This window comes from Thunnus albacares, chromosome 12, assembly GCF_914725855.1.
Source record: "Thunnus albacares chromosome 12, fThuAlb1.1, whole genome shotgun sequence".
Lineage (NCBI taxonomy): Eukaryota > Metazoa > Chordata > Actinopteri > Scombriformes > Scombridae > Thunnus > Thunnus albacares.
Window position 1 is genome coordinate 33,041,277 of NC_058117.1, and position 27,121 is coordinate 33,068,397.

Below are 27,121 nucleotides of genomic sequence, written 5' to 3' on the forward strand. Positions count from 1 at the left end.
ATCATGTAAATATGGACCAAAATCTCGGAGGAATGTGTCCAGCACCTTGTTGAATTTACACCACACAGTATTTAGACAGTTCTGGAGGCAAAAGGGGGTCCAAACCAGTACTAGCAAGGTGTGCCGGTGAGTGTATATTTATGTATCTGTTTAAATGTTTGAAGCCCACACAGATAAACCCCAGTTAATAAGTCATTGTTCTCCATACATCTCCAAAATATATTAAACTGGTGAATAATTAGAGTCTCTAATCTTTGCATGAAGCAAACAAGGAATCTCGTATAACACATTGTGGGGCACTTTTCTTAATATTCATGTTTACATACATACATATTCTCTAAAAAACAAAAGCTGAGGGAGCGTTTGCTGTATCTCTAAATATATATTCTGACTATTGAACTGTATGTATAGTATTTTAACTAACGTGCATATCCTGCACCATGGTAACACACTGTGAACCAGTCCTTCCACTGAACACTCAGACAAAACTGATATCTATTCTACATCTAACTGCAGGTGAGACGCAAACAAGTTGAACTCCCAAAGAGTCAAAGTAACAGAGTGTTACTGAGCTTAGTGAGTGTAATGTAATTACTGAGTGTAACATTGGAAACCCTTACACTTTAAGGTAGTGAAATAAAGTAATCACATTCCTGTCACATGTCACTCAGTCTTACTGCCCAAAACTTAAAAACACACACACATAATATTAGCAAACTGATTAGATATCTAATGAACCATGTTGAATTTCCAAAAAGAAAGCTTGCTCGATCAGCTGTCCAAGGTGCTGATCCTGCTGCTGGCAGCAGCTAGAAGCTGTCTTGAGTTCTTTCCCTCCTTAGTTTAATCTTTATTTTCACCTCATTTATTTCCTCATGTGTCCCTCATGTCCTCATGTACTGATGTATCAGGAAAGTCAATCCATGTCTGATCCCTTGTTGAAATCTGTTTTCTGGGTCTTGACAGAAACCCTCAACCTGATGGGTCTGTTTAAATACTTTTTGGTCAAATAATTTCTTCCATCATTTCACATTGTAATTCTTTTATTTATAATCTTATGTGTGTAAAAAGCAGATTGTACGTTCCTTGTGTTGCCGCCTATGTAGGCACATATTACTATCTTGATAATGCAACCTTAAAATGACAGTGAAACACTGCGCCATTGACTTCAGACCAGGTTTTTGTTGGTCAATCACGCATTCACTTTCCACTTCCTTAAGATACCAATGAGCCAACAATGACAAAACCTCATTTTAAGGCCAACATGGCTGCTCAGACAGATGAGAACAAGTGCATTTGCTATTTAAACAATGTGGGCGCTGGATGGGAAAATAACAACTGCGTCGGTCTTATACTAACAAAGACACTTGCGTCACGCTTGGCACCGCTTTGCGTCAGGTGTAAGATCAGACCCTGAATCTTTTAAACCTGCTGCTGCCTCTTTATTTGTTTTTGTGATAAAAACTGCAAGTAAACTGAGACTAAATTAATGTTTTACATCTGCTGCAGACTCACTTTGTTCCTGAACATATAAAAGGTTCATTTTTGAGGACTTGCTGCTGTTCCTTTAATATTGTTAATCTGAACAGTTTCAAGTGACCTGAGAATGAGTTTGTACCATGGCTCTTTCAGAGTCACTGTTCTGTAAGGCTTGATTGTCTTGCCTCCCTTGAAAGAAGTCAAATGCAAAGATGGTGGAGTTGTTGATAAGTCCTTTAACTCCCACATAAAACAAATTTCAAGGACTGCCTTTTTTCACTTACATAATACTGCAAAAATCAGGCACATCCTGTCAACAAGATGCAGAAAAAATAGTCCATGCATTTGTTACCTCTAGGCTGGATTATTGCAACTCATTATTATCAGTGGTACTGGTGGTTCCTACAGTCGAATGTAGAATGGGAGGCAGAGCCTTCAGCTATCAGACTCCTCTCTTGTGGAACCATCTTCCAGATTCAGTCCAGGGGGCAGACACCCTCTCTATGTTTAAGAGTATGCTTAAAACTTTCCTTTTTGATAAAGCTTATAGTTAGGGCCGACCAGACTCGCCTTGGATCAGCCCTTAGTTATGCTGCTATAGGCCTAGACTGCCGGGGGACTTCCCATGATGCACTGAGCTCCTCTCTCCTCTTCTCCATCTGTATGTATTCTTTTACCATTAATGCATGTTACTAAATTGACTTCTTCCCCAGAGTTCTTTGTGCTTTCTCATCCGCAGGAAACCCCACGGACCATGCTGACATGTTGGCGTCCTTCTTCTGTCCTTCTCCAGCTGTTGCTGTTTGTTGCTGCTAGTCATGTGTCTACTGTTGTTGTTGCTGTTGCTGTTCTGCTGCTATGAGTGAGTCTCTATGAGTTTTTGATGTGTGAAAATATAAATGAGCAGTAATTTCAGAGTTTTAATGCTTCAGTGTGTATTTGGGGTGAAGCTCAACATGTTGTCAAAGATAGTGAACTATGGAAGGAGCTGATTGTGGCCTGATGGCCAACAGGGAACAAAGAGGATGAAGTCAGTCAGTCAGTGTCCATTTATAAATACCTGAAGACAACATGAAGTCAGTGACCATATCTCATTCACACTGGTAGTTCAAACAGTGGAGGCAGCAGACACCCTTGTTGAATGTCTAATGGAAACAGCTCATGATAAAAACTGACAGTATGAAACAAACATTCTCATATTTTCATTACATTCACTTTTTAACCCGACGAGTAACTTCAGGTTTTTGTTCAACACACAGTTTTATGTGACTTTATGTTTGATGGTGTCTTGTGTTTGAAGCATCATCCAGCTGGTTTGTCATTGATGTGGATTTGCTGCTCATGTGAATCCTCCCACAGTGTTTCATTAGCAGCTGTAACCACAGTGACTCTGATAAAACAAGAATTAGCAGAATCCATCTGATATGAAGCTGTGGTTTGAATACCACTTCCCTCCTCTTTGAAGAGTAGTCAGATATCTGTGTTCAGGTTTTTGTACAGCCTCTTCTACACTTTCTATCACTGTGTGTCTAGAGCACAGTAGTAGAGAGCTGTGTCTGCCAGGGTTAGATTCTGTATGGTCAGCTCAGTTGATGTAGCTGATGTTTGGGAATCATATCTTCCATCAGGAATATATTGATTTTTGCCCAGTGATCCTTTCTTGAGTATAAATTGAGGTGCCTGAAGGTCAGAATGATGTTTGTACCAGTAAAGGTAAACACGAGTTTCAGTTGTATCATAGGTACATGTGAGTGTGACAGATTCTCCTTCTCTTCCACTGACTTCATCTTGTTCAGGAGAGATTGTGTCTCCAGCTATTAGTCCTGGAAAAAGTAGAGAAAATGAAGCCATTAGACTAACATTGTTCATGAGGCTGAGAGGAGAAGACAGTGGAAAATGTCAACTGTACAGTGTTACTCTGTGGACACAAACTGATCAACTGTTCATTTGACTGATTTTTATAGAAATCGTCTTCCAAGGTGTTACCTAGTGAAGGAAACATGTTGTATTAAAGTTCTGTTCCAGAGTCAAATATCCATCATTTGGAAAATATCACACAATGACAAAAACATACGTACCTACAAGAGCTGAAAACAGTGAAATGACAGCCAGTGTTTCCATGGTTACACAAGTGAAATGTGCTGTAAGTGAATGTTGAGTTTGAATAAGTGTTGAGTGGTTTTGTGAGTTGTGTTTGGTCTGATGTTCACAGCTGGAATCAAACAGCTCTCTGCCATGCAGCCACCTCTGCAGTCAGTAGGAGGAGACTCATATGTCAAATGACATTCATTTGTAAAACTCTTCATCACAACTGTGTCTCATGAGGGAAAAGAATCTAGACTGTTTGATAAGAAACCACTGAAGTTTAACAGTGTGTGACTCCCTCTAGTGGATGTTGTGGAGTATTCTGTTGTCTTTGCTCCAAAGGTTTTTGTACAGAGTTTTGGTGTTTCCTGTCACTGTGGGCTGCAGAGCACAGTAGTACACAGCAGAGTCAGACACTGCAGCAGAGGAGATCTGCAGATGGATTTGTTTTTCCATCACTGTAATCTCCAGTCCAGGTTTTGGATTTGCTACTGTTCCAGAAGCCGAGTGCTGGATGAGGAACTCTGGTGGTTTTCCTGGATATTGTCGATACCAGAAGAAATAATCACTAGATGAAAGTTTTGGGTATTCATAGGACAGAGTAACAGTGCTGCCCTCCAAACTGTTCTCTTCATTCTTGACTGCAGTGAGTTCTTCACAGCTGACACCTACATGAAAATATTTAAATCCAGAAGTTAGTGAACAAATTTACATTTTCTTGGGCTTCTTGTTCTGTGCTTCAGTAACTATGTAGCTGCTTTAATTACATTATCAGGTATGAATGTTCTTGCCACTGAATTCAACTAATTAATAAAATGAATAAAATGTGACTTACCAGTGAATATACAGAGGAGCAGAGCTGGCACTAAAAGCAACATGTTCAAAGATAAACAGCTCAGTAATCCTCAAAGTTAACTTACTGAAGTCTGCTTACTTTCTGATGGGGACAGTTGGGCTTCTCCCATCTGTAGAGGAAGCCCCTCCTCCCTTAATGACATCACTGTGACATCACTGATCCCAGTAAGGAGGATGTGTATACTGACATCCTACCAGTTATATCACCATCGCAGGACTCTTTCTCTTCTCTTATGTCTTCATTGTCAACATAAAAACTTTGCCTGGAGCAGCTTTTACATGACTGATCTGTTGTCATGTGAAACTACAGAAGCATCAAAAATCTGTCAGGTTGTGTTTGACTTTGAGTTTTGGTGTTTTCTGTCACTGTGGGCTGCAGAGTCAGACTGGGAACAAAATTCTGCCATGGCAATTCTCATCTGGACCGGCCCCATTCATCCCCAACAAACACACTTATGAGTTGCATAAAGCAATAACAGGGTATTTATAACATATAAGCTAAGCAATAGTTATCAAGTTAGAACCCAAACAACAGGTGTACTTACAGGGTTTCATAAAATACTATTATTAATAAATAAATAGCCAAGAAATAGCTTAGAGGACAAATCAGCAGCCCAAGAGGCGTATTTAGGATTTAATTCATTGATGATCTGGAATTGTGAGAACTATTAATCGTCAATCATCCAACATTGTGTTTGCAGCTGATCTGATGCAATTCACACATCAGGCTGAACAGTCAGGATTTCATGCTACCGACACTATTTAAACATTCACTCACTGGTATTGTCAGGCTGTGACAAGCAGCAGGCCTGCAGCCTAATGGAGTGGACCCAGTGTGACCAATCAGCTGACATCATTTAAAAAACAGCATAAGCAACAAATAGAATAGAATAGAATAGAATAGAATAGAATAGAATAGAATAGAATAGAATAGCATGTCCTACCTTAGGCGGTGAGAAGACGTCTCTTCTCTGCCATCCTGTCGATTACATCATTCCATCAGTGTCTAAAGCTATAAGAAAGTTTTATTCTGTAGCCATAAACATGAACGCTTCTAAATGTAGTGCTCCGTAATCTATTCTTGATGAAGCTGCTCTTGCATGCTACTTGTGTAACAGAGAGCGTCAGGTTCAGAGCTCTGCTGTTAACACTGTCACTACATGAGCTAATGTTAGCAGTATCACCTGCTGGAGGTTATCATGCAGCTTTCACTCGTCCTCGGCAGCGTCCTCCTCTTCTTGCTCCTGCTCTCCACTGGAATCAGCCTGCTGCTCATCTGTCCAGACTCTTCCTCCTCCTCTTCATTTGGCCATGGACTGTTAATGTTATCACTGCAGCTAGCCATGCTAATGCTAGAAGGATTTTGGTTGGCAGTGGCATCGATATTTTGAATAAATGTGTTAACTTAAAACATTTTGCAGCATCAGCCTCAAGATCTTTTTCTTTTTCTCTCTGACCTTTTCTGCTCCACCTTTTTGTTTTTTGGGACCTTCATCCATTTGTATCAGCTAGCGTTATTTTAGATTCAAACTCCACTCTTTCCATCTTGATTTATTTCCTGCTTGACCTGTGACATTACATGGATGGACGCATCCAATTGAAGCGATGGGGGGAGGACGATGGTAGCACTTCCTGAACCTGCCTTACAGTATAGGCAGCCTATTGACAGTTGGGACTGTGTAACCCCCAGAAGGTTGAATTTCCCCCCACATTGCTGGTGACTTTGCTGCTGTCCATCTCAAAGTTATTCCATGACAGAAGTAGGTTTTCTCTGCATAATGCTGGTGTACACACCAAACACATTTATAGCACAGTTCCTCCAAAGCATTACTCCACTCATGAGTAGTTTTTTATCACAATCAACAATCTTGTGGTTCCAAACATTGAAAAGCCAACGCTCTGCATACAAATCTTCATGGCAGGAAACACACAATGCCTTGATTTGAAGGAACTGACGTTAACCAGGATTCCTCCAAAGCGTTACTCCTGCTGAATGTGCCCATAATAAGCAGAGCGATGGTGCAGAATATTTACAGGTACCCCCTCTGATACAGATGTTAATCACAGAAAACACATACTTCCTGTAAGTTCCTAAAGCCAAACACTTTGTTTAATCTGCTGCATTTCTGTGACTACGAGCAGATTTTACCCATGATCAGCAATGTCACATAGGTTGATGTACATGTTCACAGCCTCTCGTTGGGGTTTTCTTCACTCAACAGACACATATGCAATGCAAGCAGGGATAGCCAACCACGAAGGGATTCAAACCCTCAATCTTCTGATCCGAAGTCAGACGCCTTGTCCTTTAGGCCACGTGGTCATGTGGAAAGGGAAGTGTACGTTTCAATGCTGCTACAGTAGTAGTCTCCTGACAAAGAGTAAGAAGGAGCAGGACTTTGGACGTGAAGCTTTCACAGGATACACGTGTGAGATGATGTGGCACTGTTGGTCATTCCATGGGTTAGAAACAGGGAAGTTTACATCAACTTTCTTTCCATCTGCAGGCGGCACAAGAACTTCTCCCTTTACAACAACTGATCCTGGCCAGTATAGAGATCGAACCTGTGACCTTGGCGTTATCAGCACCACGCTCTCAGTGTATTCCGGGAGTGATGTCCGAATAAGGAAATGTGAGTCATGTAGCAGGTGGATGTGACTCCCCTCGTTGAGACCTGCTGATAGACGTAACAGCGGAGCAGAGGAGAGACACTGAGATAGTGATGTAACCGACCTGCACGCTGGTATTTAACATGTTTTTTGTGCTTTGCCGAATAACGTCTTTGTATTCGGGCACACCCCTAGTAGATATATTTTATAGTTGCTTTTAAATACTATCAAATAATGTTTATATAAAGTAAACCTCATACATTAATGGGAAAAGCCTGTAAATATATTGGAGAGTTGCTTGTTCTTACTGTCAAATAATGTTTATATAAAGTAACTATTATCATAATTATGTTTTTATAAACTATTATCACATGATCTTATTTTTTTGTACAGTATAAAATCAATTTTACCAGGAATTTACTGTAAATAGACTGGATAATCACATAAAATAAAAGCCTAAAGCTCTCAAGATACAGTTAATGGGTGTTATAGGAGGGTAATTTAAATGTAATTTTACATAATTTTCTGTGTTTTACATCCAGAAATCTTTACTTTGATGGGGAGTTCTTGTGGATGGATTGGATAATCCTATGAATTTAACAAAGATTACTGTATGAAAACAACAGTCTTCATTTAAATTAGGTAATTTTAAGATATTTCTGCAATCATTTAAATTTTTTTGTGCAGATTAATACATTTGTTTAACATTCTAGTGATGTTTTATAATGATATTTTCTTTTTATTTTACAATGGTTGGACTGTAAAAATGCAGACAATGTTCAAAGTAAATATCCATATTTTTAAAAGAAATCTCTGTAGAATAATTAAAGGTTTTTTACTGTTATTTGATGTTAAGTGTTTGGCAACTGTTGCTGACAGACATTTTATCGTTTTTCACGATATTTTTGTTATATACACATATATACACAACAGCATGAACAGAATACGATAATAACTGAAGACATATGATAAAACAGAATTACATGTATCACATTAAAAACACAAGATGGCAGCAGAGAGGGCTGTCGACAGACTAATGTCGGCAAACCTGGTTTTCAATGAGCCACATCGTCAGCTGGTCTGTGAAAGTGTGATATGTATGAATTTCCTTGATGAGCTTGAGGAGCGAGTTCCACTGTTTAGCTGCAATGACAGAATACTGACTGACTGAAAGCACTTTTTCTGATGGGAACGATGCGTTCTGTGTTGTGTTCATCTACTGACACATCATGGCTGAATAGTGACAACAAACACTTGAAATCTTGATACAAACCAAAACAAGGAAAAATGAACAAGGCTGCAAATATCAAAACTTTTTCAATTTGAATAATCTGTTGATTAGTTTTTTTCATTTAATCTTTTGTTCCATGAAATGGTTTTGAGTTTGAAGCATCATCCAGCTGGTTTGTCATTGATGTGGATTTGCTGCTCATGTGAATCCTCCCACAGTGTTTCATTAGCAGCTGTAACCACAGTGACTCTGATAAAACAGGAATTAGCAGAATCCATCTGATATGAAGCTGTGGTTTGAATACCACTTCCTTCCTCTTTGAAGAGTAGTCAGATATCTGTGTTCAGGTTTTTGTACAGCCTCTTCTACACTTTCTATCACTGTGTGTCTAGAGCACAGTAGTAGAGAGCAGAGTCTGCCAGGGTTAGACTCTGTATGGTCAGCTCAGTTGATGTATCTGATGTTTTGGATGCATATCGTTTATTAGGAATATATTCTTCATCACTCGCTGATTTTGCTCCTTTCCAGAGTATAAACTGAGGTGCCTGAGGGTCAGAATGATGTTTGTACCAGTGAAGGTAACTCCAAGTTCCACTGGCCTCATAGGTACATGTGAGTGTGACAGATTCTCCTTCTCTTCTACTGACTTCATCTTGTTCAGGAGAGATTGTGTCTCCAGCTATTAGTCCTGGAAAAAGTAGAGAAAATGAAGCCATTAGACTAACATTGTTCATGAGGCTGAGAGGAGAAGACAGTGGAAAATGTCAACTGTACAGTGTTACTCTGTGGACACAAACTGATCAAAACAGAGATTTATGTTCTGAACATTTAAAATGAAAAGATAAATAAAAACATGATGTGCTTTCTGTCTTACCAAAGAAAAGAGCAGCGAGAATAATCCACAGCCAATGTTCCATCTCTACAACAAGGTTTAAATCAACAGGAGAAACTATCTGATGTTCAACATTCAGTCTGAGAATTGTTCTCTTCACAGCAGCGGTTATTATTGACAGAATGGTTGAACACAGTGCAGAAGTAGTGCACCGCCTACTTCATAATGTGGCCCTCTAGTGGAGGTAAAAAGTTCAGTACAACAGTGTGGAAAAAAAGCTTCCAGCAGCTTGTCAGTGTGTCAGCTTGTGTTTTTGTACAGAGACTGTGGGTTTGCTGTCACTACTGTTTGTGGTTTGTGTATTGAACTCTGCTGAATATGGAAGTTCGTCTCTCTTCTATAGTTCAGTAACAGCTTAGCTCCTCCCTGAATCTCTCTGTCTCCTCTTAGATCTGTATTTTCACTTCTCTCAGTTACTCTTCCTCCTGGTTAACAGACTGGTTGCAGCTTTTTGTATCAGCTGGATGTGGGAAGTGTTATTTATTGATTCTTACATACAGGAAGTTACAGAAATATCCCTAAACATGAGACATCACTGTACAACATTATTCTAGTTAATGATCTGATAACTGATGGTCTGAGCTGATCTCACTCTGTGTTACTGGATATGATAAGGTGATCCTAAACGGAGACCTGAATATCCATTTTAATAAAAGAAATGATTCTAAAACTATAGAGCTCATAAATATACTAGACAGTTTTGCACTAACTCAGCATATAACTGGTCCGACTCACCAGCATGGTAATACTCTAGTCTCAGTGATAGCAACTGGGTTAAACATCGATAATGTTTCAGTAACTGAATTACCTCTCTGACCATCACTGTGTACTCTTTGCCAACTCTCCCTTTATCTGTTGATGATCTAGCGGACAATTTAAATACAAAACTACAATCAGCTATTGACCATATCGCCCCAGTCAGGGACAAAAAAATCCTCAAAAACAGAAACCATCATGGAGAAAACAGGATATCAACCAACTCAAATTAAACTGTCACAAAGCTGAAAGGAGATGGAGAAAGACAAAACTTCAGGTCCACCATGATGTCTTTAAAGAACTCTGAGCAGAACACAATGCAGCCATCAGAAACACCAGGCGATCGTATTTCTCTCAACTCATAAATACAAATTCTAACAATCCAAGGCTTCTCTTTTCAACTGCTGACAGTCTCATGAGCCCGGCCCCGAACTATTACTCTGATCACCTGAACGTCACTAAATGCAATGAATTTTCTGCCTATTTTACAGACAATGAATGAATATTATAATGCACCAAGCATCAGTTACATCAGTTTACATCAGTGGACTTGGAAACAATCAAGAAAGTTGTCTGTGAGTTAAAATCCTCTACCTGTGCTCTTGATCTCATTCCCACCACTTTTTAAAAACTGTTTTTTTAACTTTTTAGCAGAGGAAGTTTTAACAATAATTAATCACTCACTGTTCACAGGCACCTTTCCTGCAGCTTTCAAAACCACTTTAATTAAACCACTGCTTAAAAAGACAATATAGATTGTTCTGTCATCTCAAACTACAGACCAATATCCAACCTGCCTTTTCTGAGTAAGATTTTAGGAAAAAAATGTTGAAGGAGGTCTTCTGTGACAACACTGTATTTTAAAAGTTCCAGTCTGGTTTCAGGACCCATCACAGTATGGAAACAGTTCTAGTCAAAGTTGTGAATGACCTCAGGATGAACACTGATGAGAAGAATCTCTCTGTGCTTGTCCTGTTAGATCTCAGTGCTGCATTTGATCCTGTAGATCACATTATTCTGCTGGACAGACTTGAACACTGGGTCTGTCTCTCTGGTACAGTTCTTTGATGGTTCAGGTCTTACTTAACTGGTCGACAATTCATTGTGGCCATGGACGACCACTCCCCCAATAAAATAGACCTGACGTGGTGTCCCTCAGGGCTCTATCTTAGGACCAATTCTTCTCAGTCTGTATATGTTACCGCTTGGCAATATTATTAGATATCGCAACATCAGTCTCCATAATTACGCAGATGATACCCTGCTATATACGTATCTCTGTAAGTTCAAATGATTACAGTTCTATCAGTGACAAGATTGCATGCATCTGACTCAGAACTTGTTACAGCTGAATCAAGACAAAACTGAGATCCTGATGACCACCTAAAATTATTCACACTAAACACCAAGGAGCAGGTCAATAATCTTGGTGTTATTATCGACGGACCTAAATGTTTAATGTCACATAAGAAACGTGACTCAAGTGTCCTTCTATCATTTAAGGAATAGTGTCAGAGTCAGACACAGAAAAGTTAATACATACAGGTTGTACAATACAGGCTGGACTATTGTAACGCTCTTCTGTCTGGTGTGTCTAAGAAAGCTGTTGGTCAGTTACAGCTCATACAGAACGCAGCAGCAGGTGTTCTGATGAAAACCAGGCAGAGACACCACATTACTCCAATTTTAAAATATTTACAAATATTGTTACCTGTCAGTCTCAGAATTAATGCTGAAGTTCTTTGTCTGGTCTGATGTTCACAGCTGGAATCAAACAGCTCTCTGCCATGCAGCCACCTCTGCAGTCAGTAGGAGGAGACTCATATGTCAAATGACATTCATTTGTAAAACTCTTCATCACAACTGTGTCTCATGAGGGAAAAGAATCTAGACTGCTTGATAAGAAACCACTGAAGTTTAACAGTGTGTGATTCCCTCTAGTGGATGTTGTGGAGTATTCTGTTGTCTTTGCTCCAAAGGTTTTTGTACAGAGTTTTGGTGTTTCCTGTCACTGTGGGCTGCAGAGCACAGTAGTACACAGCAGAGTCAGACACTGCAGCAGAGGAGATCTGCAGATCCATTTGGGTTTTATCTGCACTCACTTTAAAAGACAGTCTAGGTACTGGATCTGATATTGCATCTCCTGAACCGAAATGGAAAATTAGGAACTCTGGTGGTTTTCCTGGATATTGTCGATACCAGAGGAAATGATCATTGTCAGCAGCTTGTTTGGAGTATTTGTAGGACAGAGTAACAGTGCTGCCTTCTAAACTGTTCTCTTCATTGTTGACTGGAGTGAGTTCTTGACAGCTGACACCTAAAGGAAGAGATAACTTTGTTATAAGATGTTGTCAAAGACTCATAACATGAATACATACAACTTCATGTTCAGTTTTCAATCAAACATCAATAGAAGTAAATATTAAGTGTGTCACCTACCTGTTAGTGTGACGAGGAACAAAGTTGAAAACAGACTTAATTGCATTGACACCATCTTGAAGATAAGAAGAAACTGTCTGTGTTGTTTAGTATGAAACACCACAGTGAAAGTTTGTGTCTTTCTGTACTTCAGTGACAGTTTTGCTCCTCCCTTAATCTCCTCCTCCCTGCTCTCACAGCTCTGACTAATAATGTGTTCAATGTGCTTTATATCACATTATACTGATTAGCTCATAGCTAATAGCATTACACTGATTGACAGCTGACAGTTTTACCACATGGAGTTAATGACTGTGTTGTATATTGATTGAGTCCTTTAGGATAAAACAGCAGTGAGGAGAAAGTGGACCCTTGGTGGGAGCCTCTCAGCTGTTAGTGTTGTTGTCAGAAGAGTTACTGTGTGATACTCTCTCATTGATGTGAACCATACTTCATAGCTATCAGGACAGTCTACATCATTCTTCTATCTTTCTGCCTTCATTGTTCTTTCATTTTTCTCACCAGTGAAAAGAATCTCGACTGTTTGGTAACAAACCACTGAAGTTTAACAGTGTGTGACTCCCTCTAGTGGAGTGAGTTCTTCACAGCTGACACCTAAAGGAAGAGATAACTTGATGTTAAACACAAAGTTAAAATCAGATTATCTGCTCCACAAGTTTCTCACATTGTTAAAGACATTTATTATTCCTGTATTGTTTCACCTCCCTTTTAGTACGGTCACAAAAAACAACAAAATATCACAACAATGCAGTGACAACATCTTACAGACAGTATCTGTGTTTAGTGGTTCAGGTATCGACTGCCTCTGACAACGGGAGTCTTCTTCTGTTCTCTTCTTCTGTGAGTCGCCCCTCCCTCCACCTATTCCTCCTCTCATGCCAATGTTATAAGCACCAAGACAAGACCTCTACATCTGTCTCTCTGTATATGTATGTATCTGTTTATTTGTTTGTTTGAAGCCCACAAAGATAAACCCGTTACTATGTCATCGTTCTCCAGACTAAATGTATTAAACTGCTGAATAATTAGAAACTCAAAACTCATCATGCACGAAGCAAACTAGGAATCTCACATGAGACATTGTGGGACACTTTAATTAATATTCATGTTTACATAAATCTTGGTATACATATGAACTACATTTTAATATAAAAATAGTACATTTATATAATAAACATATATTCTGACTATTGAACTGTATGTAGAGTATTTTAACTAACGTGCATATCCTGCACCATGGTAACACACTGTGAACCAGTCCTTCCACTGAACACACAGACAAAACTGATATCTATTCTACATCTAACTGCAGGTGAGACGCAAACAAGTTGAACTCCCAAAGAGTCAAAGTAACAGAGTGTTACTGAGCTTAGTGAGTGTAATGTAATTACTGAGAGTAAAGTTGTAATCCCTTACACTTCAAGGTAGTGAAAAACAGTCATCACATTCCTATAACATGAAACATGAAACTCACCTCAACAACCACAAATATGTAGCACCCACCTGGGTGATGCACAGCAGCCATTTTCACCAGAACGCTCACCACACGTCATCTTGAGGTAGAGAGGAAGGGAATCATTGAGCCAGTTACACTGGGGGATGATCAGGTGGCCAGATGGAGAGAGTCAGGTTGGGAATTTTACCAGGAAACTGGGGTCACATGGGAGCTTTAACAACCACAGTGAGTCAGAACTTCAGTTTAACGTCTCATCTGAAGGACAGCGTCTCGTTACTGCACTGGGGTAGCAGGATTTATTAGAACCAGAGAGAAGACTGGCCCCTACTGGCCCACCAACACCACTTCCAGCAACAACTTAGCTTTTCCAGGAGGTCTCCCATTGAAGTACTAACCAAACCCACGCCTGCTTAGCTTCAGTCATTCAGCAGAAACAGGGTACATGTTGGTATGGCTGCTGAATGCTCAGTCTTACTGCCCAAAACTTATAAATACACACATGTAATATTAATAACCTGATCAGATATCAAATAAACCATGTTGGATTTCCAAAAAGTCTTCCAGATTAAACACCAGAATACATCGTAGGTCCATGCCCTCCAGAATGACACGTTAGTATTTTTTTAAAGTCACTATAGGGACAAAATTGTTGTTTCAAAAATCAAACCTTTTTATGATGTGACCACACGATGGTTAAGGTTTGATTAGGTTAGGGCACTAAAACAACTTGGATAGGGAAACGTTGTACTTTGTTTTAAAAAATACTAGTTGGTAAAATACTCTGACTCTTTTAAACCTGCTGCTGCCTCTTTATTTGTCTTTGAATAAATGAATGTTTTACATCTGCTGCAGACTCACTTTCTTCCTGAACATAGAAAAGGTTCATTTTCGTGAACCTGCTGCTGCTCCTTTAATATTTCTATTATAAACTGAGAATGAATATTTGAAAAACTGATTTTTTGTTTTCTTTTTAGAATTTATTTCCTCTTGAATATAAATTGATAATTTTGTGTCTTTTGGTGCTCTGCAGCTGTCAGAGGTCAGATGTAAAGATGGTGGAGTTGTTGTGGAAGCTTCAGTTTTAATGAATCAGCTGATTCTAAAGCTTCAGCTGTTAAAGTGATTCTGTTGAGTTTTTCATGTGTGAAGATATAAACGAGCAGTGATTTCAGAGTTTTAATGCTTCAGTGTGTATTTGGGGTGAAGCTCAACATGTTGTCAAGGATAGTGAACAATGGAAGGAGCTGATTGTGACCTGATGGCCAACAGGGAACAAAGAGGATGAAGTCAGTCAGTCAGTGTCCATTTATAAATACCTGAAGACAACATGAAGTCAGTGACCATATCTCATTCACACTCGTAGTTCAAACAGTGGAGGCAGCAGACACCCTTGTTGAATGTCTAATGGAAACAGCTCATGATAAAAACTGACAGTATGAAACAAACATTCTCATATTTTCATTACATTCACTTTTTAACCCGACGAGTAACTTCAGGTTTTTGTTCAACACACAGTTTTATGTCACTTTATGTTTGATGGTGTCTTGTGTTTGAAGCATCATCCAGCTGGTTTGTCATTGATGTGGATTTGCTGCTCATGTGAATCCTCCCACAGTGTTTCATTAGCAGCTGTAACCACAGTGACTCTGATAAAACAGGAATTAGCAGAATCCATCTGATATGAAGCTGTGGTTTGAATACCACTTCCCTCCTCTTTGAAGAATAGTCAGATATCTGTGTTCAGGTTTTTGTACAGCCTCTTCTACACTTTCTATCACTGTGTGTCTACAGCACAGTAGTAGAGAGCTGTGTCTGCCAGGGTTAGACTCTGTATGGTCAGCTCAGTTGATGTATATGATGTTTTGGATTTATATCGTTTATCAGGAATATATTCACCTATATATCCCTTTCCTTCTTTCCAGAGTATAAACTGAGGTGCCTGAAGGTCAGAATGATGTCTGTACCAGAAAAGCCTAGCACCGTCTGCACTTGTCTCATATGTACATGTGAGTGTGACAGATTCTCCTTCTCTTCCACTGACTTCATCTTTTACAGGAGAGATTGTGTCTCCAGCTATTAGTCCTGGAAAAAGTAGAGAAAATGAAGCCATTAGACTAACATTGTTCATGAGGCTGAGAGGAGAAGACAGTGGAAAATGTCAACTGTACAGTGTTACTCTGTGGACACAAACTGATCAACTGTTCATTTGACTGATTTCTATAGAAATCATCTTCCAAGGTGTTACCTAGTGAAGGAAACATGTTGTATTAAAGTTCTGTTCCAGAGTCAAATATCCATCATTTGGAAAATATCACACAATGACAAAAACATACGTACCTACAAGAGCTGAAAACAGTGAAATGACAGCCAGTGTTTCCATGGTTACACAAGTGAAATGTGCTGTAAGTGAATGTTGAGTTTGAATAAGTGTTGAGTGGTTTTGTGAGTTGTGTTTGGTCTGATGTTCACAGCTGGAATCAAACAGCTCTCTGCCATGCAGCCACCTCTGCAGTCAGTAGGAGGAGACTCATATGTCAAATGACATTCATTTGTAAAACTCTTCATCACAACTGTGTCTCATGAGGGAAAAGAATCGAGACTGTTTGATAAGAAACCACTGAAGTTTAACAGTGTGTGACTCCCTCTAGTGGATGTTGTGGAGTATTCTGTTGTCTTTGCTCCAAAGGTTTTTGTACAGAGTTTTGGTGTTTCCTGTCACTGTGGGCTGCAGAGCACAGTAGTACACAGCAGAGTCAGACACTGCAGCAGAGGAGATCTGCAGTTTGACTCCACGCTTTTCTTCAAACAGATCAGTAAAGAATCTTGTTTCTGACTTCAGAGAATCTGCTGGTCTCGTTTGATTTAGCCCTGAGATGTACATGAGGAACTCTGGTGGTTTTCCTGGATATTGTCGATACCAGAAGAAATGATCATTATAATCAGCTTGTTTGGAGTAGTTGTAGGACAGAGTAACAGTGCTGCCTTCTAAACTGTTCTCTTCATTGTTGACTGGAGTGAGTTCTTGACAGCTGACACCTAAAGGAAGAGATAACTCTGTTATAACATGTTGTCAAAGACTCATAACATGAATACATACAACTTCATGCTCAGTTTTGAATCAAACATCAATAGAAGTAAATATGAAGTGTGTCACCTACCTGTTAGTGTGATCAGAAACAAAGTTGAAAACAGACTTAATTGCATTGACACCATCTTGAAGATAAGAAGAAACTGTCTGTGTTGTTTAGTATGAAACACCACAGTGAAAGTTTGTGTCTTTCTGTACTTCAGTGACAGTTTTGCTCCTCCCTTAATCTCCTCCTCCCTGCTCTCACAGCTCAGAGAGTGGCTGCACCAGAGATGGGCTCCTGAATACATCTCAAACTTGGACCTACAAAGTGGGACATTTTGCAAAATAACCTTCAAATTATCTTCAGAAGATACTCTACAGAAGAGGTAACAAAATTAATTAACAGTAGAGGAAATATCATCTTTAGATATATTTTTAAATCAAAACAGCTCGCTAGCTGTCAACTGCTACCTGCTACTGTTACCTACATTCCAAAGGAGAAACTGCACTGAGGAAGCTAACAGAAGAGTTATTTTGTGAAGAAGAGAAAGAGACAAGAAGAGAAATTAAGGGGTCCTTGTTGGTGGTATTCTCTCTCTCCATGAACTGGTGTGATGGTGGCACAACCAACGTTTGCAGCGGCCTCTCGTAGATCCGACTTGCAGTATCGTTGTCCATGTCTACGTCTACATCTGTGTCATCCTGTGGAGTGTAGGGGAAATATGTCTATAGTATGTCTATATCAGTTTTTTTGGACATTTGTAACAAAGACTCTTGCTTCGAGAAATACTGGCTGGGAGCTAAATCAGCTGATGGCGTTTGGTCTGCTGCACCCAGTGGACCCAAAGCAAGCGCAGATGAGTGCAAGCTAGGCTAACTGCTAACCTATACATACCGGTCATGCAACAACAATCATGTTGCCAAATGTTCTCTGGACAGCATAATGGATTATATAACTCCCCCATCAGTGCTGGTCAGTCGTTGACATGCAAGAGCTGTCTACATCCAATTGAGACATGTACTTTTCTCTCTAAATGCACTTTAATAAACTGTGCTGCTAACTGCTCGTTCGTTTTTTGTTTTTTTCTCTTGGGATTTATGTGTTTTTATCATTTTTTTATATGTAATTTTTGCATACACAGTATATCTTTATCCTTTATGTTGTTGTTGCACTGCTGTGAGCTGGGAGGAACAGCATTTTGTTTTTTGTGTATGCAAATACACAAGAAAATGTCAATAAACTAAATCTTGAATCTTGAAGTAAAGATTTAGTTATGTAGTTAAATAGTGCCTCAAAACCTCTGTTGTATCATCACTGAATAAGAAAGTTAAAGAAGTTTTTAAACATCCAGCTTCTCATAGAGTCCAGGCAATCCTTTGAATCAGACAGTTTGCTGAAATTGCCACATCTGAGGGAAATGTACAGCTGTTTGTCGTCTGCATAAAAGTGAAAAGATATGTTAAAACAGTAGTATATGAATAGAAAATAAGATAGGACCAATAACAGACCCTTGAGGCACTCCATAACTCAAGACAGCAGCATCAGACATATCATTAGCAACCATCACAAATTATTGTTTATTTGATAAATATGATATAAACCAGCTTAAATCAGAAACAGATGGGCCAACCCACCGTTGTATCCTGTCACTGAGGACTCCATGATCCACTGTATCGAAAGCTGAGCTAAGATCCAACAACTCAAAATATTTTTTGAAATAAAAGGTCATTTTGAGCTAGACCTGAAATGATTGCATACAGTTGGATCCAGATAAGTTTGTTAAGCAGAAGCTGCACACTAGTTAACTTTAAACAGTTAAGAAGCATTAATCATGGCCAATAACCAAAGACCTGCAGTGGCTACAACCTGTTTGAGAAATGTACTGTAACTTGTACTGAAATTCTTCAAGAAATTCATAATGTAGTACCATGTTAATAGATAGTGATATGTAGCACAAGAAGCTAGCGAAGCTCTATTAACGGAAAAGCACACTCGTAGTTCAAACAGTGGAGGCAGCAGACACCCTTGTTGAATGTCTAATGGAAACAGCTCATGATAAAAACTGACAGTATGAAACAAACATTTTCATATTTTCATTACATTCACTTTTTAACTTCAGGTTTTTGTTCAACACACAGTTTTATGTCAGTTTATGTTTGATGGTGTCTTGTGTTTGAAGCATCATCCAGCTGGTTTGTCATTGATGTGGATTTGCTGCTCATGTGAATCCTCCCACAGTGTTTCATTAGCAGCTGTAACCACAGTGACTCTGATAAAACAGGAATTAGCAGAATCCATCTGATATGAAGCTGTGGTTTGAATACCACTTCCCTCCTCTTTGAAGAGTAGTCAGATATCTGTGTTCAGGTTTTTGTACAGCCTCTTCTACACTTTCTATCACTGTGTAACTAGAGCACAGTAGTAGAGAGCTGTGTCTGCCAGGGTTAGATTCTGTATGGTCAGCTCAGTTGATGTATATGATGTTGTGGATTTATATCGTTTATCAGGAATATATTCATCTGTATATCCTTCTAGTTTCCAGAGTATAAACTGAGGTGCCTGAAGGTCAGAATGATGTTTGTACCAGTAAAGGTAAGGAGTATAGCTTGTCTCATAGGTACATGTGAGTGTGACAGATTCTCCTTCTCTTCCACTGACTTGTTCTTTTACAGGAGAGATTGTGTCTCCAGCTATTAGTCCTGGAAAAAGTAGAGAAAATGAAGCCATTAGACTAACATTGTGCATGAGGCTGAGAGGAGAAGACAGTGGAAAATGTCAACTGTACAGTGTTACTCTGTGGACACAAACTGATCAACTGTTCATTTGACTGATTTCTATAGAAATCATCTTCCAAGGTGTTACCTAGTGAAGGAAACATGTTGTATTAAAGTTCTGTTCCAGAGTCAAATATCCATCATTTGGAAAATATCACACAATGACAAAAACATACGTACCTACAAGAGCTGAAAACAGTGAAATGACAGCCAGTGTTTCCATGGTTACACAAGTGAAATGCTGTAAGTGAATGTTGAGTTTGAATAAGTGTTGAGTGGTTTTGTGAGTTGTGTTTGGTCTGATGTTCACAGCTGGAATCAAACAGCTCTCTGCCATGCAGCCACCTCTGCAGTCAGTAGGAGGAGACTCATATGTCAAATGACATTCATTTGTAAAACTCTTCATCACAACTGTGTCTCATGAGGGAAAAGAATCTAGACTGTTTGATAAGAAACCACTGAAGTTTAACAGTGTGTGACTCCCTCTAGTGGATGTTGTGGAGTATTCTGTTGTCTTTGCTCCAAAGGTTTTTGTACAGAGTTTTGGTGTTTCCTGTCACTGTGGGCCGCAGAGCACAGTAGTACACAGCAGAGTCAGACAGCTGCAGCTTCTGGATCTTCAGAGGAACTGATGTTTTGTTCAATGTAGCATCAAATCTGTCTTTCTGGAACTCTGCAGCATTTTCTCCTCCTCCAGAGAATCGTCGCAAAACATACTTTGGGAAATCATTTATTTCTTGTTTGTACCAGAACAAATAGGGAGTTACACTGCTCTTATATTGACAGCCAAGTGTAACTGTGTCTCCTTCAGCAGCAATGACATCTCCTCTTGGCTGGGTCACACTGTCTTGTCCTTTACACTCTGGGGAAGAACAGAACATGCAGAGGAAGAGATGAATCAATAAAGATGATTGATTAAAGGAGAACAATCAGCAGCTTTAAAGAGTTACCTAGCAGACACTGAGACATCTAGAATAGTCTGTTTTTTTACTGACTGCTGTCTGTCAGACTGAACTACATCTTTTTTTCTAAAAAAAGTTATAAATGTTTCCTTTATGAAGGACATTAAAAGCACTTATAGATCAGTTGTATCTTAAAAACTGTTGAGAAAGGAAACACATTCTGTTTTCTGTCTTACCAAAGAAAAGAGCAGCAAGAATAATCCACAGCCAATGTTCCATCTCTACAACAAGGTTTAAATCAACAGGAGAAACTATCTGATGTTCAACATTCAGTCTGAGAATTGTTCTCTTCACAGCAGCAGTTATTATTGACAGAATGGTTGAACACAGTGCAGAAGTAGTGTACCGCCTACTTGATAATGTGGCCCTCTAGTGGAGGTAAAAAGTTCAGTACAACAGTGTGGAAAAAAGGCTTCCAGCAGCTTGTCAGTGTGTCAGCTTGTGTTTTTGTACAGAGACTGTGGGTTTGCTGTCACTGTGGGCCTCACAGCACAGTAGTACAGAGCAGAGTCTGTCACTGCAGCAGAGGAGATCTGCAGATCAACATGTTTTTCTCCAGACAGTTTAGTAGAGAACCTTTTGTTTAGAGAGTCTGCTGATCTTGTACTGTTAAATCCTGAGATGTACAGGAGAAAATCTGGTGGTTTTCCTGGATATTGTTGATACCAGAAGAAATCATCAGCACTAGTTATACTTTTGTATAACTAGTGCTGATGATTGAGTATTTGTAGGACAGAGTAACAGTGCTGCCTTCTAAACTGTTCTCTTCATTGTTGACTGGAGTGAGTTCTTCACAGCTGACACCTAAAGGAAGAGATAACTCTGTTATAACATGTTAAAGTCACGATCAAGGAATCACATTCAGACAAAAGTGGAATTGAATTTTTTTCATGCAGAATCTTTCATACCTGTCAGAATGACTAGAAACAGTAAAGAAAATACATAATAGTCCAATGCCAGCATGTTGAATGAAGGTAATGTTTGTGGTTTGTGTATTGAACTCTGCTGAATATGGAAGTTCGTCTCTCTTCTATAGTTCAGTAACAGCTTAGCTCCTCCCTGAATCTCTCCGTCTCCTCTTCGATCTGTATTTTCACTTCTCTCAGTTACTCTTCCTCTACCTTCAACTCTGGAAACTCTGATGCTGCAGTCACCATCATATAAATCATGTTTCACTCATGTTGGATACAAAAAGTGATTTTACATTAAAATAATTTCAGTTTATAACAGAAATATATTTTTCACATCATCACTTCATCCTCAGTAACAGTTCAGTCAGGAGACTTGTACTAAATGACGGTTTTCATTAGAGATTAAATAAATAAAGGAAATAGGTGTATGAGGTAGTAATTCTTTAGTAATTATGAGGAAACCTGATTAAATTATAAATCACTCAGAGGAAAAATGATATTAGTTTTCTTTGAGTATAGCCATTTAATATTTTGTGCATGATGAGAATAAGTGTAAAATATGGATAAGAAGCCATCATGGCATCATTCTGTTAACTCTTGAATGTCACTCTGCCTGTTGGAGATAAAGTTTTATTGTCTGTAGCGTCCACATCACACATTTGCTTCAACAAGTGAAACACAGATTGAATTTATACGCCGTCACTGAGGAACACCGTCAACATGCAGAGAATTGCCTCATGTTTTTATAAAAGTAATCAGTGATCATTATGTGTCTTATTTGTCCTCTGGGCCAAAACCTTCAGGTTGTGTGAACCAGTTTCAGTTTGAAGGATAAACAGCAGAGAGAGAGAGAGAGAGAGAGAGAGAGAGGGAGAGAGAGAGAGAGAGAGAGAGAGAGAGAGAGAGGACACCTGTGGCGGATGTCCAACCCAAATTGTGAGTTTCCCAAAGATTCCTGCTCACAGTTAACAGACTGTTAGCATGATTTTATATCAAAAAATCATGTTGGTGGATTTAAAGGAGGAGTCTGATCACAGTGACAGAGCTCATTCACAGCCCTGTGTTATTCCTCCTACTGACAACTTTACACTAAACACATGTTTGTGCCTCTCTCCTTTCCTAGCATAGCTTGTCTTGTATGTAGTCATCACTGGAGTTTGAATGTTTCCTGTTTTACATCTGGTGCAGACTCACTTTGATCCTCAACATATAATGATTGATTTATTTATTGACTGGGACAGTGTGCAGTTTTAAACATTGAAGATGCACCAGAGTTAGCTTGAAGCTAATTTGCATCCCTCGTCCCGACAAAAAACATACAACAGCACATCAACAAACAGTACAAAGCAAAAAAAAAACAAAACAAAACACACAGAATACACCATACCAAATAGAAAAAACAAAGCCACACACAGCACATCACATACACCCACAATGTCAATTAGAAATTAATAATGTAAACTTGTCAAATTAAAAGCAAGACTACCTGCGCTAATGAGAAGACCATAGATGGAGTTTAGACTCAATGGTCACACAGCTGATTGGTCTTTAGTAGATTTTTTAATTTGGCCTTGAATGTATTGTTTGAACTACAGTTCTTCATATCATCAGGTAGGACGTTCCACTGAGTTGTGGCTTTCACAGAGAAAGCTGATTGTCCAAATGCAATGTGATTAAATGGTACAATCTTGTATAGAGGATATTCTGGAGGATCTAATAGAACTTACTGAGCGAGTGAACACAAAGTCACATAGTGGAGGAGGCCAAACCATTTAACATTTATAAACTAGGCACAAATTTGAGAATAATATAAACTTCTCAAAGCTCAGTAAAATGTATTTCTCCAGGACCCTACAGTGATGGAAATGCATTGGCAGTTTTTAGAGTTTGTTTGTATAAGGACTCAAGAGGTTTTATGGCTGTTTCTCCAGCCTGCCCCCAACATGTGATGTAATAAGACATCTGGGAAAGAATCATAGCTGCATAAATATCTGCAGCGTCCAAAGAGAGACAGTTTCTAATGTGTCTAAAATTTGCTGAGATGTACTTTATGGTTTAAACCATTTTTTTAACATGTTTCTTAAAGTTCAAATTTGGATCCAGTGTCATACCAAGATATTTAAAATCAGTAACTATGTCAATTTTTTCACCTTTGATGAGAATATCAGCATTATGAGGTTGTACCATAGTCTTAGAGAAAAACATACCCTTTGTCTTGTTTACATTTAGACTCAGACATGATTGATCAAGCCAATGTGTGATCCTTTCCAATGCAGTTGTTAGCTTAGCAGCAGCTAACTCAGCTGTTTTTGCATGTGTGTACACAACGGTGTCATCTGCATACATTTGTAGCTCTGCATCATGACACTGTTGAGGGAGATCATTAATATATAGACTAAATAATAGGGGATCTAACACTGACCCTTGTGGAACACCCATTGTGCACTTCATGTTACTGGACAGTGTGTCACCAACTTTAACACATTGTCTCCTATTAGATAAATATGAAGACATCCATGCCAGTGCTCTAGATGAGAAGTTAAATTTAGAGAGTTTTGATATTAAAACATCATGATTGACTGTGTCGAATGCTTTACGCAGATCTAAAAATACAGCAGCAACTACTCCTCCTTTGTCAAGTCTTGAATTAATTTGCTCTATTAAGTGCAAGGTAGCAGTTTCAGTGGAATGATTTGCTCTAAAGTAAAATTGCATACAATGTAGACCAAAATTGTTTGTATTAAGAAATGTTGTCAGTTGTTTAATGACAACTTTCTCAGCAACCTTTGAGAGTACTGGTAGTATACTTATTGGTCTGTAGTTACTGGCTTCAAGGCGGTCTCCAGATTTAAAAACAGGCGTGACAACGGCACGTTTCCAGTCATCAGGAAAGGAGCTGTGTTTAAAAGACAAGTTAATTAAATGAGCAATAGGGGGAGTTAAAATACCTTTGTGTGATTTGACAAACGTGGTGTCAAATTGGAAAGCATCTCTATATTTAAAGCTTTATAAGGAGCTGATGATTTTGTTTACCTGTAACTCATTAGTTTCTACCAGCTCGAAAACCTGACGTGTAGCATCTATAGGAACAATATCCAGTTTCCTTGAAGATGATCTTCAATTAACTTTCCCTGTACGTTGAGTTTAAAATTTTGTGTCCCTCCTTGTGAGATCATCAATGTTTTTCCAGATCAATTTACTGTTGCCTTTTGCCTCATTCAAAATATTGAGATAAAAACAAGATTTAGCTTCTCTTAGCTCTTGGATAACTTTGTTCCTTAAACCTTTATAAATCAGCATGTCGGTGTCTCTTCTAGTTTTAATTGCCGTCCTTAGTGCAGCATCTCTAGATTTCATTAGTTTCCACAAACTTTCATTAAACCAGGGTAAATTGTTTTTATTTTTAGATTTTATCTGTATTCTCACATTAAATATTTCCCTCACAGAGTTGATTCTGTGAGTAAAAGTATCGCAGCCTGTCTAATGGAAACAGCTCATGATAAAAACTGACAGTATGAAACAAACATTCTCATATTTTCATTACATTCACTTTTTAACCCGACCAGTAACTTCAGGTTTTTGTTCAACACACAGTTTTATGTCACTTTATGTTTGATGGTGTCTTGTGTTTGAAGCATCATCCAGCTGGTTTGTCATTGATGTGGATTTGCTGCTCATGTGAATCCTCCCACAGTGTTTCATTAGCAGCTGTAACCACAGTGACTCTGATAAAACAGGAATTAGCAGAATCCATCTGATATGAAGCTGTGGTTTGAATACCACTTCCCTCCTCTTTGAAGAGTAGTCAGATATCTGTGTTCAGGTTTTTGTACAGCCTCTTCTACACTTTCTATCACTGTGTGTCTAGAGCACAGTAGTAGAGAGCTGTGTCTGCCAGGGTTAGATTATGTATGGTCAGCTCAGTTGATGTAGCTGATGTTTGGGATTTATATCGTTTATCAGGAATATATTCTTCATCACTCTGTGATTTTGCTCCTTTCCAGAGTATAAACTGAGGTGCCTGAACGTCAGAATGATGTCTGTACCAGAAAAGCCAAACATCAGTATAACTTGTCTGATAGGTACATCTGAGTGTGACAGATTCTCCTTCTCTTCCACTGACTTCATCTTGTTCAGGAGAGATTGTGTCTCCAGCTATTAGTCCTGGAAAAAGTAGAGAAAATGAAGCCATTAGACTAACATTGTTCATGAGGCTGAGAGGAGAAGACAGTGGAAAATGTCAACTGTACAGTGTTACTCTGTGGACACAAACTGATCAAAACAGAGATTTATGTTCTGAATATTCAAAATAAAAAGATAAATAAAAACATGATGTGTTTTCTATCTTACCAAAGAAAAGAGCAGCAAAAATAATCCACAGCCAATGTTCCATCTCTACAACAAGGTTTAAATCAACAGGAGAAACTATCTGATGTTCAACATTCAGTCTGAGAATTGTTCTCTTCACAGCAGCAGTTATTATTGACCGAATGGTTGAACACAGTGCAGAAGTAGTGCACCGCCTACTTGATAATGTGGCCCTCTAGTGGAGGTAAAAAGTTCAGTACAACAGTGTGGAAAAAAGGCTTCCAGCAGCTTGTCAGTGTGTCAGCTTGTGTTTTTGTACAGAGACTGTGGGTTTGCTGTCACTGTGGGCCTCACAGCACAGTAGTACAGAGCAGAGTCTGTCACTGCAGCAGAGGAGATCTGCAGATCCATTTGGGTTTTATCTTTAATCACATTAACAGACAGTCTAGATACTGGATCTGATAGTAAAGCCCCTGTGTCTGTGTGAGAGATGAGGAACTCTGGTGGTTTTCCTGGATATTGTCGATACCAGAAGAAATAATCAGCAGCTCCTTTAGAATATGTACAGGACAGAGTAACAGTGCTGCCTTCTAAACTGTTCTCTTCATTGTTGACTGGAGTGAGTTCTTCACAGCTGACACCTAAAGGAAGAGATAACTCTGTTTTACTTCATGTTTATCAGTAAAACTCCTTTACAGTCAATAGTAGAAAATATTATTTAGTAGTTCATCTGCTCACCTACCTGTCAGTGTGACGAGAAACAAAGTCAGAAACAGACTAAAGTGCACTGACAGCATCTTAAAAACCAACCGTGTTTGTGTTAAAGTCCACAGTGAAAGTTTGTGTCTTTTCTGTTCTTCAGTCTCAGGTTTTCTCCTCTCTCCTCTCAGCTCTCAGCTGTTTTTTCTTCCTGCTGCTGTCTTCTTCTTCAGGATATTATATAACTACGATCAGGTGATAAAAGGATAATTATCAGACTTTGTAGCTTGTTCATTAAATTTTTAAATGTTTCTTTGTGAGAACAGTGAACGTAATAAACTTTGGCTTCAATCTACATGTTTTCAGACATTAATGTGATCATTATTTTACAGCAGATACTGCTCCATTAAAATATTTACTTCTTTAATTCATAAGTTGAAATGTTTTTAAGTGTGTGATGTGCTAAAAACATTAGTTTCCAGAGAGGGTCTCTTATATTTCACAGATGCTAACTGATGACTTTAATGCAATAGTTGATAATAAATTAATATTTGAATGTATAACTGTTTAGAGTGAAACAGCAGTGGAGAGAA

At 38.8% G+C, this 27,121-nt stretch overlaps 2 gene segments (V, D, J or C); both read right to left on the minus strand.

Moving 5' to 3' along the window:
* Window positions 1–3,933: 3,933 nt before the first annotated feature.
* LOC122993862 lies at window positions 3,934–12,402 on the minus strand (the record flags this gene model as incomplete). The annotated part of the segment is given in 2 exon segments: window positions 3,934–4,232; window positions 12,348–12,402. Coding segments are annotated over 2 exon segments (354 nt in total), but the record flags the coding sequence as incomplete, so codon positions are not given.
* Window positions 12,403–16,510: 4,108 nt separating this feature from the next.
* On the minus strand, window positions 16,511–26,697 carry LOC122993838 (the record flags this gene model as incomplete). The annotated part of the segment is given in 2 exon segments: window positions 16,511–16,839; window positions 26,572–26,697. Coding segments are annotated over 2 exon segments (384 nt in total), but the record flags the coding sequence as incomplete, so codon positions are not given.
* Between the last annotated feature and the right edge of the window lie 424 nt (window positions 26,698–27,121).